The 13,897-nt window shown below is 32.3% G+C and overlaps 1 protein-coding gene across 1 annotated transcript; it reads left to right on the top strand.

The window, feature by feature from the left end:
* Positions 1-5,476: 5,476 nt before the first annotated feature.
* LOC110879623 (cytochrome P450 71A1) lies at positions 5,477-13,653 on the top strand. Its single transcript, XM_022128124.2, has 2 exons — positions 5,477-6,390; positions 12,735-13,653. Exons 1-2 carry the CDS (start codon positions 5,503-5,505, stop codon positions 13,341-13,343), a joined length of 1,497 nt encoding a protein of 498 aa, XP_021983816.1. The 5' UTR covers positions 5,477-5,502; the 3' UTR covers positions 13,344-13,653.
* Positions 13,654-13,897: the final 244 nt, after the last annotated feature.

Here is a 13,897-nt window from a genome sequence, read left to right as displayed (position 1 = left end):
GGGGCGGGAGAAGATAGAAAGAGGTGGTTGTTGGAAATGGAGAGGGTACACTAGCTTTTTATGTATAAAAAGTTACTGTAGCTTTTTTTAATATTTAAGGTTAGAGTATATAGATATAGTGGACAGGTTGGAGTGGGTTTTTCGAAGGTTTTTTTTATATTTTAAAGATAAGGGTTAATTTGATGGAGTGGATAAGAATGCTCTTAGTCATTGATTTGAAAATTGAAATGATAAGATTCATTCTTATCTTATTTAGGCAAAATTAATATTTTATTTGATCTTACCTTTAATATATGATATTTTAAAAATATATATATATATATATATATATATATATATATATTATTAACTAAAACATTAGATCCTGATACAAAATTGTAAAAGGTAAACATTAATTTTAGGGTTATTGAATATTAATAATCTTAAATTTCATCTATTGACCAGAATTGATCCTAACTAAGAAAATGTTTATAAACGGTCATAACTTTGAATGTATTTTTCTTCAGCGATTACATACTAGTTGAATGTTAAACCAATTAGTTTTTGTTGACGTGACACACTTATATGGCAAAAACTTTAATTTTTTATAGTGTGACATGCTTATGTGGCAAAAACTTTAACTTTCTAATGACATGATATGCTTATATGGCATGCCACATCATCATAAAACTAACTAGGTTAACACTGAGTTAGTATGGGTTTGTTGGAGAAAAATACGCCTAAAATTAGGACTGTTTTTAAACAATTTTTTTTGTTAGGATTAACTAGCTTACAACCCCGTGTATTACACGGGTTGAGTGACGAAAAATGTAAATTATAAACTTGTATATAATCCTTATTAATGAAATGACTTATTTAGATAAATTAGTAAAAATAAAGAACAGTTATATTTTCGTTACTTGTACATGTGATTTGATACTTTATTAGTAATTATAGTTTATATCCAAATAATATACTTTATCTTAACAAATATATATGGTTAGGGTAAAATAAAAACTTCTACAAGTTGTGAGAATTTAGAGAACTCAACCTTACAAAAGGTTTTTTTGAATTTTTTTTACAGAGGGTGTGAATGAGCGGTTAGAGACTTAAAGTAACTTTTTGATTTTGAATTCAAGTGGTTAAAATCACTAAAACATAGGAACTCAAAAAGTAATTTACTATTAATTAAATTTGAAATTATACGTTTGATCTCTAACTATATTAAATAATATTATAGATATTATATTATTTGATACATTTATATTTGTTATAGATAATTATTATTTAAATTTGAATTTAGACGTTTATCTCTAACTATATTAATTACTATTATATTATATTTTGTGTATAAAATTAATATGTAATATTATTATTAAAAGGGAGGAGGCACCAGAATGACACGTGTACAAAAAGATTTTCGTTTATTAGTATAATAGGTTAAAACCCCGTGTATCACACGGGTTGCATAAATAACTTATATACTACATAATAAGAAAATACATCTTTAAATAAAAACAGCATTACAATTATTAACTATATATCACATGGGAACGTTTGATTCTTAATTTACCATAATTCAAATCACCGAACTCCAAAGTATATGTATCTACTCATATTGGGTGTCAGCCCAATGGCCACCAACACCCTAGTTAAACCGGTTCGAGGCCTAAAGTGCTCGGGTTCGAATCCTGCTTGCAGACTCTTCGCTCCCCTCGAAACAGCTGGGTAGTCGCCGCCAGGCAGCGTTGCCGGGTCGCTAGCTTGGGAAGAGAGATCCCTCCCGCGGTCAGGGGTACCGTGCAATTACCCCTTTTTTTACTCATAATATACGAGATATAATTTTATGATTATATAAAAAAAACGTTCATTCTTATCTCAATTTTTGTTTAAAATTATTTATTGAAAAACAAATATTTATAGCTGTGTAGTTCATAAAGTTTTGGTTGTGTAGTTAATGTTTACGGTAGGTTTGTTATGAGAAAAATGGTGAAAGATTTTGGAAAATAATCATATACCCATGAAATTAGGTATCCATCCAACACACTACATAGCTTGGGTTTAGGAAATCCATTATCTTGTTTTTATTTATTTATTTCTCCCCATATCTAGTTTATTATATCTTCATTATATTTTCTTTATGAGAATTTTTAGTTGTAATTAAATATTGGAAAATAATCGTTTTATACTAAATATTAAACAAACTAGGTTATGGCCCCGTGTGTTACAAGGGTTGATTAATGAAAACGATATAATTTATTATTTATAAATACTTATTAATTTTAATCTACTCTTGATAGTTTTGATTGAACATACATAATAAATTCATCGGTTACTATTAATAACGTTGAATTTCATGGGACAAACATCTAATAACATTGAATTTCATGGGATAAACCTCCTAAAATTATAAAATAAAAAACAAAGTCATCTAGATTCACACCAACAAAACTTGGGAAAAGTTGAATTAAAGAAAGGAATATTGAATTTTAATAATCTCAACTATTCGCCATTGGCCACTAACAGTTTCAATTTCAAAAATAACTACCGGTTGTCCCAGCTATTAATATATTGGCTTCCAATGGACTCTGACTAACAGAACCCTAATGTTATTAGTCTCCGATCGCCGGAAAAACGTTTTTAGCCAGAAAAAGGTTCCTAAAGGTCCGATCTAAGGTTACAAAAAGGTTTTGGACGAAAATGTTGAGTTTTCCAGAAAAAAGGAGTTTTCCGGCGATGAAAGAATTTACGGCGACCTCAATAATTGGGGCTTTTAGAAGAAAAAAGGTTCCTAAAATAAGTAATAAGGTTACAAAGAGGTTTAGAACTAAAAAATTGAGTTTTTCGGTCAAAAACGCTTTTCTGGTGACCGGAGACTAACGGCGTTAGGTTTCTGTTAGTAAGGGTTCATTGGAGGCCAATATGTTAATAGTTGGGACAGCCAGTGGTTATTTTTAAGTTGGGACTGTTCGCGGCCAACGACGAATGTGTTATTATTGAAATCCAATATTCTCTAAAGAAACATGCAACTATTTTGATTCTTTTTTTACTCAGCTTTAATGCTTTGTGTGCGTTACTTATTGAAAAGAAAAGTCTTGGTATCAATACATGCATCTCAACCCAATGGAAAATGTTCTCATTTTATTTCTTTTATTATATAACCTCATGTATTGTACAAGTTGAATAAATGTAATTTTATATACCCAATAATAAAAAAGTTATATCTTTAAAAACCCTATGTATTATACAGGTTGAATAAATGTAATTTTGTATATTAAATAATAAAAAAAATATATTATTAAAAAAAATCCCCCGTGTATTGTACATGTTACATTAAAAATCTAAATCATTAGTAGAAGCCATGAGTTACCTATGCTTATTTTATTATAATTCAATTTTATTAATCCCTATTATTAAGTAAAGGCCGGATAAATATAAATTGAACAAAAATAGTAAAATATAAAATTCATATATTAAAATAATATATTCTTTATTTGAATCTTATTAACATATATTATCTATATCTATTTGTTTTGGATATATTCTTTCTTTGAATTTTATTAACAAATATTATTTATTTCAATTTGTTTAGGGTAAAAGATAAAAAGATAAAATTTATGGATTAAAATAATATATTTTTTATTTAAATCTTATTACGAAATCTATACATATAATAAAGTAAACCAATGTGTGACACGTGTCATTCATTGGATGCACATATTTTTGGGTTTTCCCGCCTTTCTTTCATATTTATTTTCTAATAATTTATCTTCTCATTTGTAGATAATATTAAATAGAAAAATGTTTATCTGATAATTATAACCCTTTTATTGAAATTTGAAAAGGGTTTCACGCTTTTTTGGATTTTATTAAAATTCATGACTACATTATATAATTATAAGTTTGAATATATATGTCAAAATTAAAAATTATTCTTTAAAAATTCAGTAACATCCATACTCTCTATATACATTTAGAAAAATGTTAATAATTGCAAATAATACTAAATAGAAAAATGTTAATTGAATACAAAAAAAAAAAAAATATAGGATATCATCAAATGTATATCGATTACTTAAATGAGTATACACATGCATGGGCGGTGATAAGGGTGTGCGGGGAGGACCACCGCACAGGGTCTGTGATTTCGAGGGGCACGTGTTTTTTATAAAAAAAACCCGATATCTATGTTAATTTTTTTTAAATAGCATACCAAACATGCTCTTAGTGAGCCCAATACCCATTGGCATCTACAAAATGATGTTTGACAATATAGGTGTATGCGAGAGGAAAAAACCAATAAGTCAATAAGTCACTTCATACTGACTTTTCCAAAACCCCAATAAGTCTATAAGTTGTTTCATAAAACATAACCAAACATGCTCTTACTAAGCCCAATACCCATTTTATTTTAAAATTAAATAATAATATTAAAACATTACAAAAGAACATATTTTCTCGAGCTCAAACAGGGTACATGAATTCTTACAGACGACGACTATGTACACATGTATGAGATTTTTTTACTATTATTATTAGTTTCATTATTCATCAAATATATATAAATGTCTCCGTCTTTAATTTGCATTTACAAGAAATATTTATTATATAGTTTAAATTGTTCAACCCGTGTAACACACCGGGAACTAGCCTAGTATTATCTATATCTATTTATTTAGGCGGGAAAAAACTATTGAGATCACCTCATAAAGCGTCATGTGTCCCCTATATGGTTTACTTTATTATATGTATAGATATTTATTCTTATCTAATTTTCTGTTTAAAATTATTATTTCTAAATTTTTGTCTAAAATTATTTATTGAAAAACAAATACTTATTCTTATCTAATTTTCTGTTTAAAATTATTATTTATTTTTATCTAATTTTCTGTTAAAATTATTATTATTTAATATAAGAGATAAATAGAAAAATAAGGTGAGAAAGCACGTATAGGAAGATTTTGTCCAATAGATGAAAGTTGAGATTTAAAATTTGATAAAATTGTTAGGATTAGTTCACTTATTTCTGACTCGTTATATATTATAAGTCGGATTACGTTTGGTTTTCATGCTGATTTCATACTCTTTTATGTGAAACCCCTTTATTAATTATTGCGAATTTCATGCATGCCAATGTCAAATTCTGCTAACATATTTTCAATAGTACGTGACTAAAATTAATCTAGTATAGGAGTGTTGCAAGAGAGAAGTTATCCATAATAAAGTTATATTTTCCATCTAATGGCCTCCTCCAAGAGTTTGTTCTAAGTTCTAACGCTTCAATCGAGTAAAATCCAGCACAATTTTTTTTAGAAAAAAAAAACGTTTTAATTTCTATTCATGATTCTTGATTTTGAAGGGACCGGCAAGAAACGTAACAAGTACAGGAAAAGAAAAAAGCAATACGGCTTCATTGCTTCAATTAAAATGTATGGACCACGTCGTACGTACACTTGATTCATATTTTTGGTTTAGTTAGTCTATATATAACACAAACTCCTAGTGCAAGTTCATATCTCAACTATGGAACTACTTTTCATGTTTCTTCTTTTTTCTTTATCTCTCATGTACCTTCTTCCCAAAATCATCAAACACAAATCAAGATTCAATCCACCAGGTCCAATTGGACTACCCTTCATTGGAAACTTGCACCAGATCAATCCATCAAGCCTACATACTTCCCTATGGCAACTCTCAAAATCCTATGGCCCAATCATATCTCTTCGCTTTGGTTTTGTCCCAACTATCGTTGTTTCGTCACCAAGTCTAGCGAAAGAAGTCATGAAGACCCAAGATATTATCTTTTGCAGTAGGCCGAGATTGGTCGGCAACCAAAAGTTTTCTTACGGTGGGCTAGATGTAGCCTTTTCCCCCTACGATGAGACGTGGAGAGATATGAGGAAGATTTTTGTGACTCATCTATTAAGCCCTAAAAGGATACAGTCTACTAGGTATATTCGTGAAGATGAAGTCTCACATGCCATGAGTAAGATACATGGGCTAACACTTTCGTCTAAGCATGTAAACTTGAGCGAAATCACCAAGAGTGTGACGAGTACTATCATGATGAGAGTTGGTTTTGGCAAGAGGTTCCAAGATGAAAATGAAAGAAAGAAGGTTCTTGGACTACTTGATGAACTACAGGAGACTATAGTGGATAACTATGTTTCGGATATATGGCCTGGTCTACCTTTCGTCAATTTGGTTGATAGGTTTATCGGTAAGACGGATCGTCTAGAGAAATGCTTCCAAGAATTTGATTTGTTTTACCAACAACTCATCGACGAACACCTCAATGGCCGAAACATTAGGTCGCATGAGGATGAGGATGATGTTGTTGACATTCTACTACGACTTATGAAAGACAAACTCTTCGGCCTCACTCACAAGCACATAAAAGCCATGCTCATGGTAATCCATATCTGCTTTATCTATTGGCTGAATATGAATATATCCCTTCATGTGATTTCTATTTTCGAAGCATTAAGTTAAGTATTAATAAATAAAAATAGATTGAAATGATAGAGGTAATATTTAATAAGTAGTCATCATGAATTATATAGGAACATTAATTTCTAACACCAGTATAGTATAATATAGAGTAAATTGTTGTTTTGGTCCTATAGTTAATAGCAAATTGCTATATTTTATAAATTTGAAAAGTCTTACAAATTACGCAACAACGTTTCAATTTATTACAATTCCAGTGTACATGACTAATTCCATCTAATTTATTGTTAACTCCATGTCACATGTTAACCATGTAATGAGTATTTTGGTAATTAACCATAACTATTGAAGAAATCAATTTGCTCTATATGTTTGGTCCATATATGCGTTTTACATGACAAATCAATTTGCCCTATATGTTTCTGTTGAAATATTTCATGTATATAAATAATAAAAAAAAACCCTCAAAAGAAGGGCATGGGGATATTTTTTACATGTTACACGTTGAATTTGTCTAGTTCTCATTCTCTTAGTATATTAATACTCTTGACTTTACATTTACATTATATATTTATTTAATACCTAAAAATAGGTTTCTTTCATACAACACTCTCCTAGTTGGATAGTTATATTAAAAAAATAAATCACAAACAATTAATATTTTACCCTTTAACAAACAAGAGGGTAAAAGTAAAAATTGAACTTGTATTATCTTAATTATAAGTTCAGTACATCTGGATCTTGCAATAGCAACAATTTCTCGTTGTATATATGTGTACTTTCTCAATTTTCTCTTTTTTTTTTTTTTCCCTCTAAACAATAGTTTTTGCTCTTTTGTCTCCAGACTTATTATCGTTGATAATATCATCTTAAGTGATTTGTTTAAGGGTAAAATATTAACTGTTTGCGATTTGTTTAAGGGTACAATATTAATTGTTTGTGATCATCTTGAGCTAAATGCTAGGTTGGTTCTTGTGGTTTGTAAATATTGCAGAGTTGGTCCCATTGATTTAATAAATACACACTTGATATTTAAATATGTGTGAAATTACTAGATTGCCCCTTAACAGTTAAAAAATAAAAAAAAACCAAAAAGAAATGAGCCCACCCTTCATCTTCTTCATCATCTCTCTCTCTCTCCATCTTTATATTTTTTTGTTATTTTTGTTATTTTATTTTATTTTTAGGGATAATTATGTCATTTTATACACACTTAACTGAAAAATCTAACATGGGTTAGTAATAAGGACTATACGAGTGTAAAAAATATAACTATCGGGACCAACTCTGTAATTATTAAACCACTAGGATCAAGTCTACAATATTTGCAAATCACGAAAACCAACCAGACATTAATTGTTTGTGATTTGTTTTTTATATACTAGCCAAAGGAGTGTTGTGTTAAAGAAAGTTATTGTTAGGTATTAAATAGATATATAACAAAAATGTAAAGTCAATAGTATTAATATAGTAAGGTTGGGTGATGTAGTATAAAGCCTCTAGAGTTTTTATTGAACCACATTAGGGTCACGTATATGCCACGTAGACAAGGGTTTTATATCTAACTATCAGGCAGTGGGATAAAAACCTTACCTATTAATAAAGAAAAAATGAAGAAAAAATATGATTGGCTCTTGAAAAGTGGCCCCCACATGTGCAGCCCTTAACACTCACCAAACCCATGACGAAGCCATCTATTACGCCCTGGAAATGGGAAGAGGGGCGCTATAATGCGCTATTGAGGATGGTTTGGCAGGGGCAGGAGACCACAACGCCTGGTCTAAGAAAATGAGAACCAGACAAGTTCCACGTGTAAAAGTATCCCCATGCCCTTCTTTTGAGGGGCTTTTTTTTATTATCCTACTATACATTTACAAGCTAAAAAGGAATAGTGCCAGGCAGCTTGCCTGACACTTTCCTATTGGACCAACCAACTTTTAATTTAATTTTATTTTTAATATAAAATTATTCTTTGATCCTTCGTTTAAAATTACGGTTTTCTCCCCAGCTAAAAAATTAAATTATAATTTTGCCCCTAGCTAAAATTACGTTTTCGCCCCCAGCTAAAAAAAAAAATTTAATTTTGCCCTTAGCTCAAAAACTTTCCTATTGGACCAACCGACTTTTAATTTAATTTTATTTCCAATTTAAAATTACGCTTTTATCCTTCGTTTAAAATTACGTAATTGTCCCCAGCTAAAAAATTAAATTATAATTTTGCCCCTAGCTAAAATTACGTTTTCTCCCCCAACTCAAAATAAAATTATAATTTTGCCCTTAGCTCAAAAACTTTCCTATTGGACCAACCAACTTTTAATTTAATTTTATTTCAAATTTAAAATTACGCTTTTATTCTTCGTTTAAAAATTACGGTTTTGTCCCCAGCTAAAAAATTAAATTATAATTTTGCCCCTAGCTAAAATTACGTTTTCGCCCCCAGCTCAAAATAAAATTATAATTTTGCCCTTAGCTCAAAATTACGCTTTTGCCCTCGATTCAAAAACTGATTTTTAATTTTGTTCCCAGTTTAAAAATACGGTTTCGCCCTCCGTTTAAAATTACATTTTTGCCCCCAGTTCAAAATAAAATGTTGTTTTTCCCTCCTGCTCAAAATTACGATTCTGCCCTCAGCTCAAAATTAGGTTTTTGCCTCCAGTTCAAAATAAAATTATATTTTCCCCCTAGCTCAAAATTATTAGCTGCCTGTCACTTCACTATTGGACCAACTCATTTTTTATTTAATTTTATTCCTAGTTTAAAAATACGCTTTCGTCCTTCGTTTAAAATTACGTTTTTGCCTCTAGCTCAAAATAAAATTATAATTTTGCCCTACCTCAAAATACGCTTTTGCCCTCGGTTCAAAAACTCTTTTTTAATTTTGTTCCCAGTCTAAAATTACGGTTTCGCCCTCCGTTTAAAATTACGTTTTTGCCCCCAGTTAAAAATAAAATGTTGTTTTTTCCTCTAGCTCAAAATTACGATTCTTCCCTCAGCTCAAAATTACGTTTTTCCCACAGTTCAAAATAAAATTATGTTTTCCCCCTTAGCTCAAAATTATGACTTTGCTCTCAGTTTAAAATCATGATTTCGCCTCCTGTTCAAAATATAATTCCGATTTTACCCTCTGTACAGACATACATGTTATGAGAGAGAAATATTTGTTTTATTGCCCCGCAACGCGGGCGGGGCAAAAACTAGTTAGAAACATAGAGCAAATTGATTTGTCATGTAAAACGTATACATGGAACTTAGTGGTATGAGAACTAAAACATACAACAAATTGGTTTCTTCAATAGTTATTGGTAATTACAAAAATGTTCATCATATATTTGTCATATAATACTTTTTTTAACTCGACTTGATATCACAGAATAACAACATTATGTATACTAAAATTTTTATCTTAATACTCGCTCTTATTTTAGATATTTTTTTTTTAAAAATGACCAATATTTTTTGTTACATCAAGATCTCCAAAACCTTCCTACAAAATCCATCTTTACTTCAAATGTATCTTTAATTTATAATTTATAATTTACAATTTATGAAAATGATGTTTTTGAATTAAGCCTTGCCAAAACATATTTTCATAAAACTAGGGGTATCAATCCGGCGCGCTGCGCCTGTGGTTCCCGGTTCGCAAAAAGTTGTATTACATAAATGATCGCTAAATCACATAAATATTGAACGGAAGACTTGTAGGTATTATTGTAAATTGTTGTACAATAGTTGAATACATATACTTAATGTGGACCACCTATAATACGAAACAAACTTAAGGCACTTGTTCTCAAGAATACTATTGAGATTGCTAATTTTTTGAAACAAAAGGAAAACTACAAGTCTTTACTAAATTACAGCTGCCAATTCATACGGCACATAATGGTTCAATAATATACACAATTAAGAACAAAAGTCAATTTCATTCAGCCATTCACAATTTAAGCATTAACTCTTTCAAAACAATATTTCAAATTCTTAAGTTTATAAATCTAAACTTGGCCAAGCTGGTGAAGACATAATAAGAGTTTTACCACAAAATCTTCAATAACGTTGATAGTTAGGGCTCAGAATTGGTAGCTCAGAATGGTTGCATACCGGTTGCCATGTAAAGACATAAATGACTTCACGTTGCCATCACAGTTGCCTTGCCAAAAAAGTAGCAACCGCACATTCATGTGCATCATCATTGCCCCAGTGCTGCTACGGATATGCAAACCGAGTTGGCATGCCAAGTAGCATGCCACCATCATAGTCGATCAACGCTTCAAATCCAAAACAAATTGACATACAAATGTATATATATTAAGATAAGTTTAATCACAATCACAATCTTTACTATTCACCACAAACATAAGTAAGTCTCTGTTTTTTCACTACCATCGTCATCACCACAACCACCAACATCACAACCAAAACGACAACCACTAACATGACAACCAAAACCATAATCACACCACCAATCAGGACCAAATATTCGACCACCATCAACACAATCATCATCAAACAGTTCCAACTCCACCACCACTAACACAGTCATTTCATCAATCCCAAAAAAAGAAGCAAACCAAAAACGAAATCACCAATATCAATCGACTCATATCCTAAGATTATCATCAACGTTGAAAAGCGGAAAGGGTCTAGAGCACACTTCCTCATCGTTTTCAAGAACAGCCCGCTCAATGGCGCTAAGGTTGCAACCAGAGTTGTCATACCAAGTTGCAAACCGCTATCATGCAATCAAATCTAAAAATATCATCATTGTCGTCACAGAACGAATCCGCATCCAACAGTTTGTCGGTCTTATAAACTCATCATAGCCCAGTACCTATGAGTAAACCCATACACAACCGCCAATCAAAGACCAAAAATCATCACAATGGAGTTAGGGTCTCAAGAAACTAAAGCCCAACCATCATCGACCAATACATGAGGAAATCACCCCTTTAATGCTCTCAAATGACCAGAGATGTGCAAAAAACATCAAAACAATATTTATTTACTTTGTCTATTAAAGATAAACACGAACACCAAATCGGCTGTGCAAAAGCCGCTACCGAGAACGGCGACCGACAACGACAACAATAGGGTCTCAGGCAACTAAATAATAGCCATCACCGTCAAGACATCACGGCGGGAACCATTTTAATGGAAACCCGTTTAACTAAAATTACATAAATCAGCGATCTCGGAACCAAAAATGTTCCCAGATGAGAGTAAACTCACCATCACTAAAAGTTCAAAGCGAGAAAGAGAGACAAAAGCCATCACATAGGACCACCGAAGCCACAGAGGTCTGAAAACTTATAAATGTTCTCAAATGAGACTAAACCCATCATCACTGAACAAAAATGTTCTCAAATCGTGACGGTGGTGATGGTGGTGACTCTCCGGTCACCCCAGCGCTAAAAAAGGGGTAAAAATAGCAGCAATGATGTTGCGGTGGTGTAACAACTGAGATCGTCACCGTGGGGGTGGTGCGACGGTCGTGACCGTGCGACGATGGGGACCGTCCGGTCATCGCCTCTGCTCTATCTCCTTTGTCCCTCTCTGTCTCCTCCCTTGAGAAGCCCAAAAAAGTTTTTAAAAGGGAAGAATGGGGTGAGATAATGCAGAGACACCGGGAGACGCGGGTGGTGGTGCTGACGGTGGTAACCGTCCGGGTGGTGGTGCGACGGTGGTAACCGTCTGGTCACCACCCATATCTTTCTCTATCCCTTTTTCACACTCTTCTTATCCTCTTTCTTTCTCTTGAGAAACCTAAAAAAAAAGTCTAAAAGCAAGGGAAGAACAGAATGATGTGATGACACAGGGGTGTACCCAAACCCATACACGTGGATGACCCTGATCTTGAAAAGTTAACATGTGGGAGTGGCAAAGGTTTGGTGGCTCTAGTATCAACGTCCACATGGCCCCATGACCTTGTGCCAGGCAGGTGTGGTTGGTTTCTTTCACTGTTCATTCGCTTTCCTTATTTTCATATAGAGATTTTAATAAATTCATATAAATATTTTATTATATGTAATACATGGACTATAATCTATCCGTTAATATAATACACACAACATAAAAAAGTTCCAAAAAGTGATATTGTGTAAGAAAAGCCTTTTACTTCTCCTTCACTGTACGACATGATCAAGCAAGTTTCAGGGTAATCTCATTAAATTACAACAAGCACGTATATTCCTTTGCATTAAGAATAAATAACTTGTAGTCTACTTCATAGAATCTAAACATACACTCCTTTAGCGCTTTTTTATATTCCTTTTTTTCAGTGCCTAATTTTTTCCATTTTTCATATTTAGAATGTACTTGCCGCGGGGACTGATGCTAGCGCGGCAACAGTGGTTTGGTCATTGACATTGTTAATGAAGAACCCTAACGTAATGAAAAAAGCACAAGAAGAAGTGAGAAATGTGATTGGAAAGAAGTGCATGATAGATGAAGATGATCTTCCTAAACTCACTTATCTGAAGGCAGTGATAAACGAGACCATGAGGCTATACCCTTCAGCTCCTCTCCTAGTGCCCCGAGAAACGATGAAAGATACTATTTTACATGGCTACAAAATTAAGCAGAAAACCATAGTTTATGTGAATGCATTTGCTATTGGAAGAGATCCTAAATATTGGGATCGCCCAGAGGACTTCTACCCAGAGCGATTTTTAGGTAGTGATATCGACTTTAAGGGTAATGATTTCGAGCTTATTCCTTTTGGGGCTGGTCGGAGAATCTGTCCAGGAATGTTAATGGGAGTTCTCATGGTGGAACTTTTACTTGCTAATCTTCTTTACTTGTTTGATTGGGGTTTGCAGCATGGAATGCAAAAAGATGATATAGACCTGGATGCTATGCCTGGTGTCGCCATACACAAGAAAAATGAACTTTGCCTTTTAGCTCATGAGTACATTTAAAATAGGCTAAAACTATCCACACACCTTATCTGCCTATTTAGACACCCTTTGTCTCGTATACGCCTCGTATAGGCCTATACGAGGCGTATAGGGTTACATCAAATTCAGTGTCGGACTCATATCAGTTCTGGTTTAACTGCTCTTATATGCCTCGTATAGACCTATACGAGGGTGTGTAAACAGGGACTAGGGTGTGTGAATAAGTAGACCTTTAAAATATTATTATTATCTGAATTGATGATATCTGTAAGACTTTTTCTAGCACATGGCTAGAACTTCTATAGAATAAATCTTAAAGCAGTAATCTCAAGCAATGTATGCGTTTATTATTTAGTACGTTATTTAAAATAGATATAATATATTCTCTTTCCAAAAAAATATTATCTACCTTACTATCCATACCTTCATTAAGATTTTGAAGCATGAAAGACTCCCTGCTTTAGAAGATGATCCAGACAATGTTTTAAAACTCTTATTTAACCCAACTAAACCCATTAATGTTTATATTTAAGGTGTTTATTTTTCTACTCGCTAGGCCCTAAATTTTTTGTGTT

This window comes from Helianthus annuus, chromosome 9 (genome assembly GCF_002127325.2).
Source record: "Helianthus annuus cultivar XRQ/B chromosome 9, HanXRQr2.0-SUNRISE, whole genome shotgun sequence".
NCBI classification, from domain to species: Eukaryota; Viridiplantae; Streptophyta; class Magnoliopsida; order Asterales; family Asteraceae; genus Helianthus; species Helianthus annuus.
The sequence above is the reverse complement of the archived record's forward strand: the minus strand, read 5'-3'. Positions and strand labels throughout refer to the sequence as shown.

What these genes read in the sequence shown, in the direction of transcription:
- LOC110879623 (XM_022128124.2), top strand. Translation starts at nt 5,503, where the DNA reads ATGGAACTACTTTTCATGTTTCTTCTTTTTTCTTTATCTCTCATGTAC. An exon ending in ACATAAAAGCCATGCTCATG is followed by an intron (nt 6,391 to 12,734) that starts GTAATCCATATC and finishes TTTCATATTTAG; the next exon opens with AATGTACTTGCCGCGGGGAC.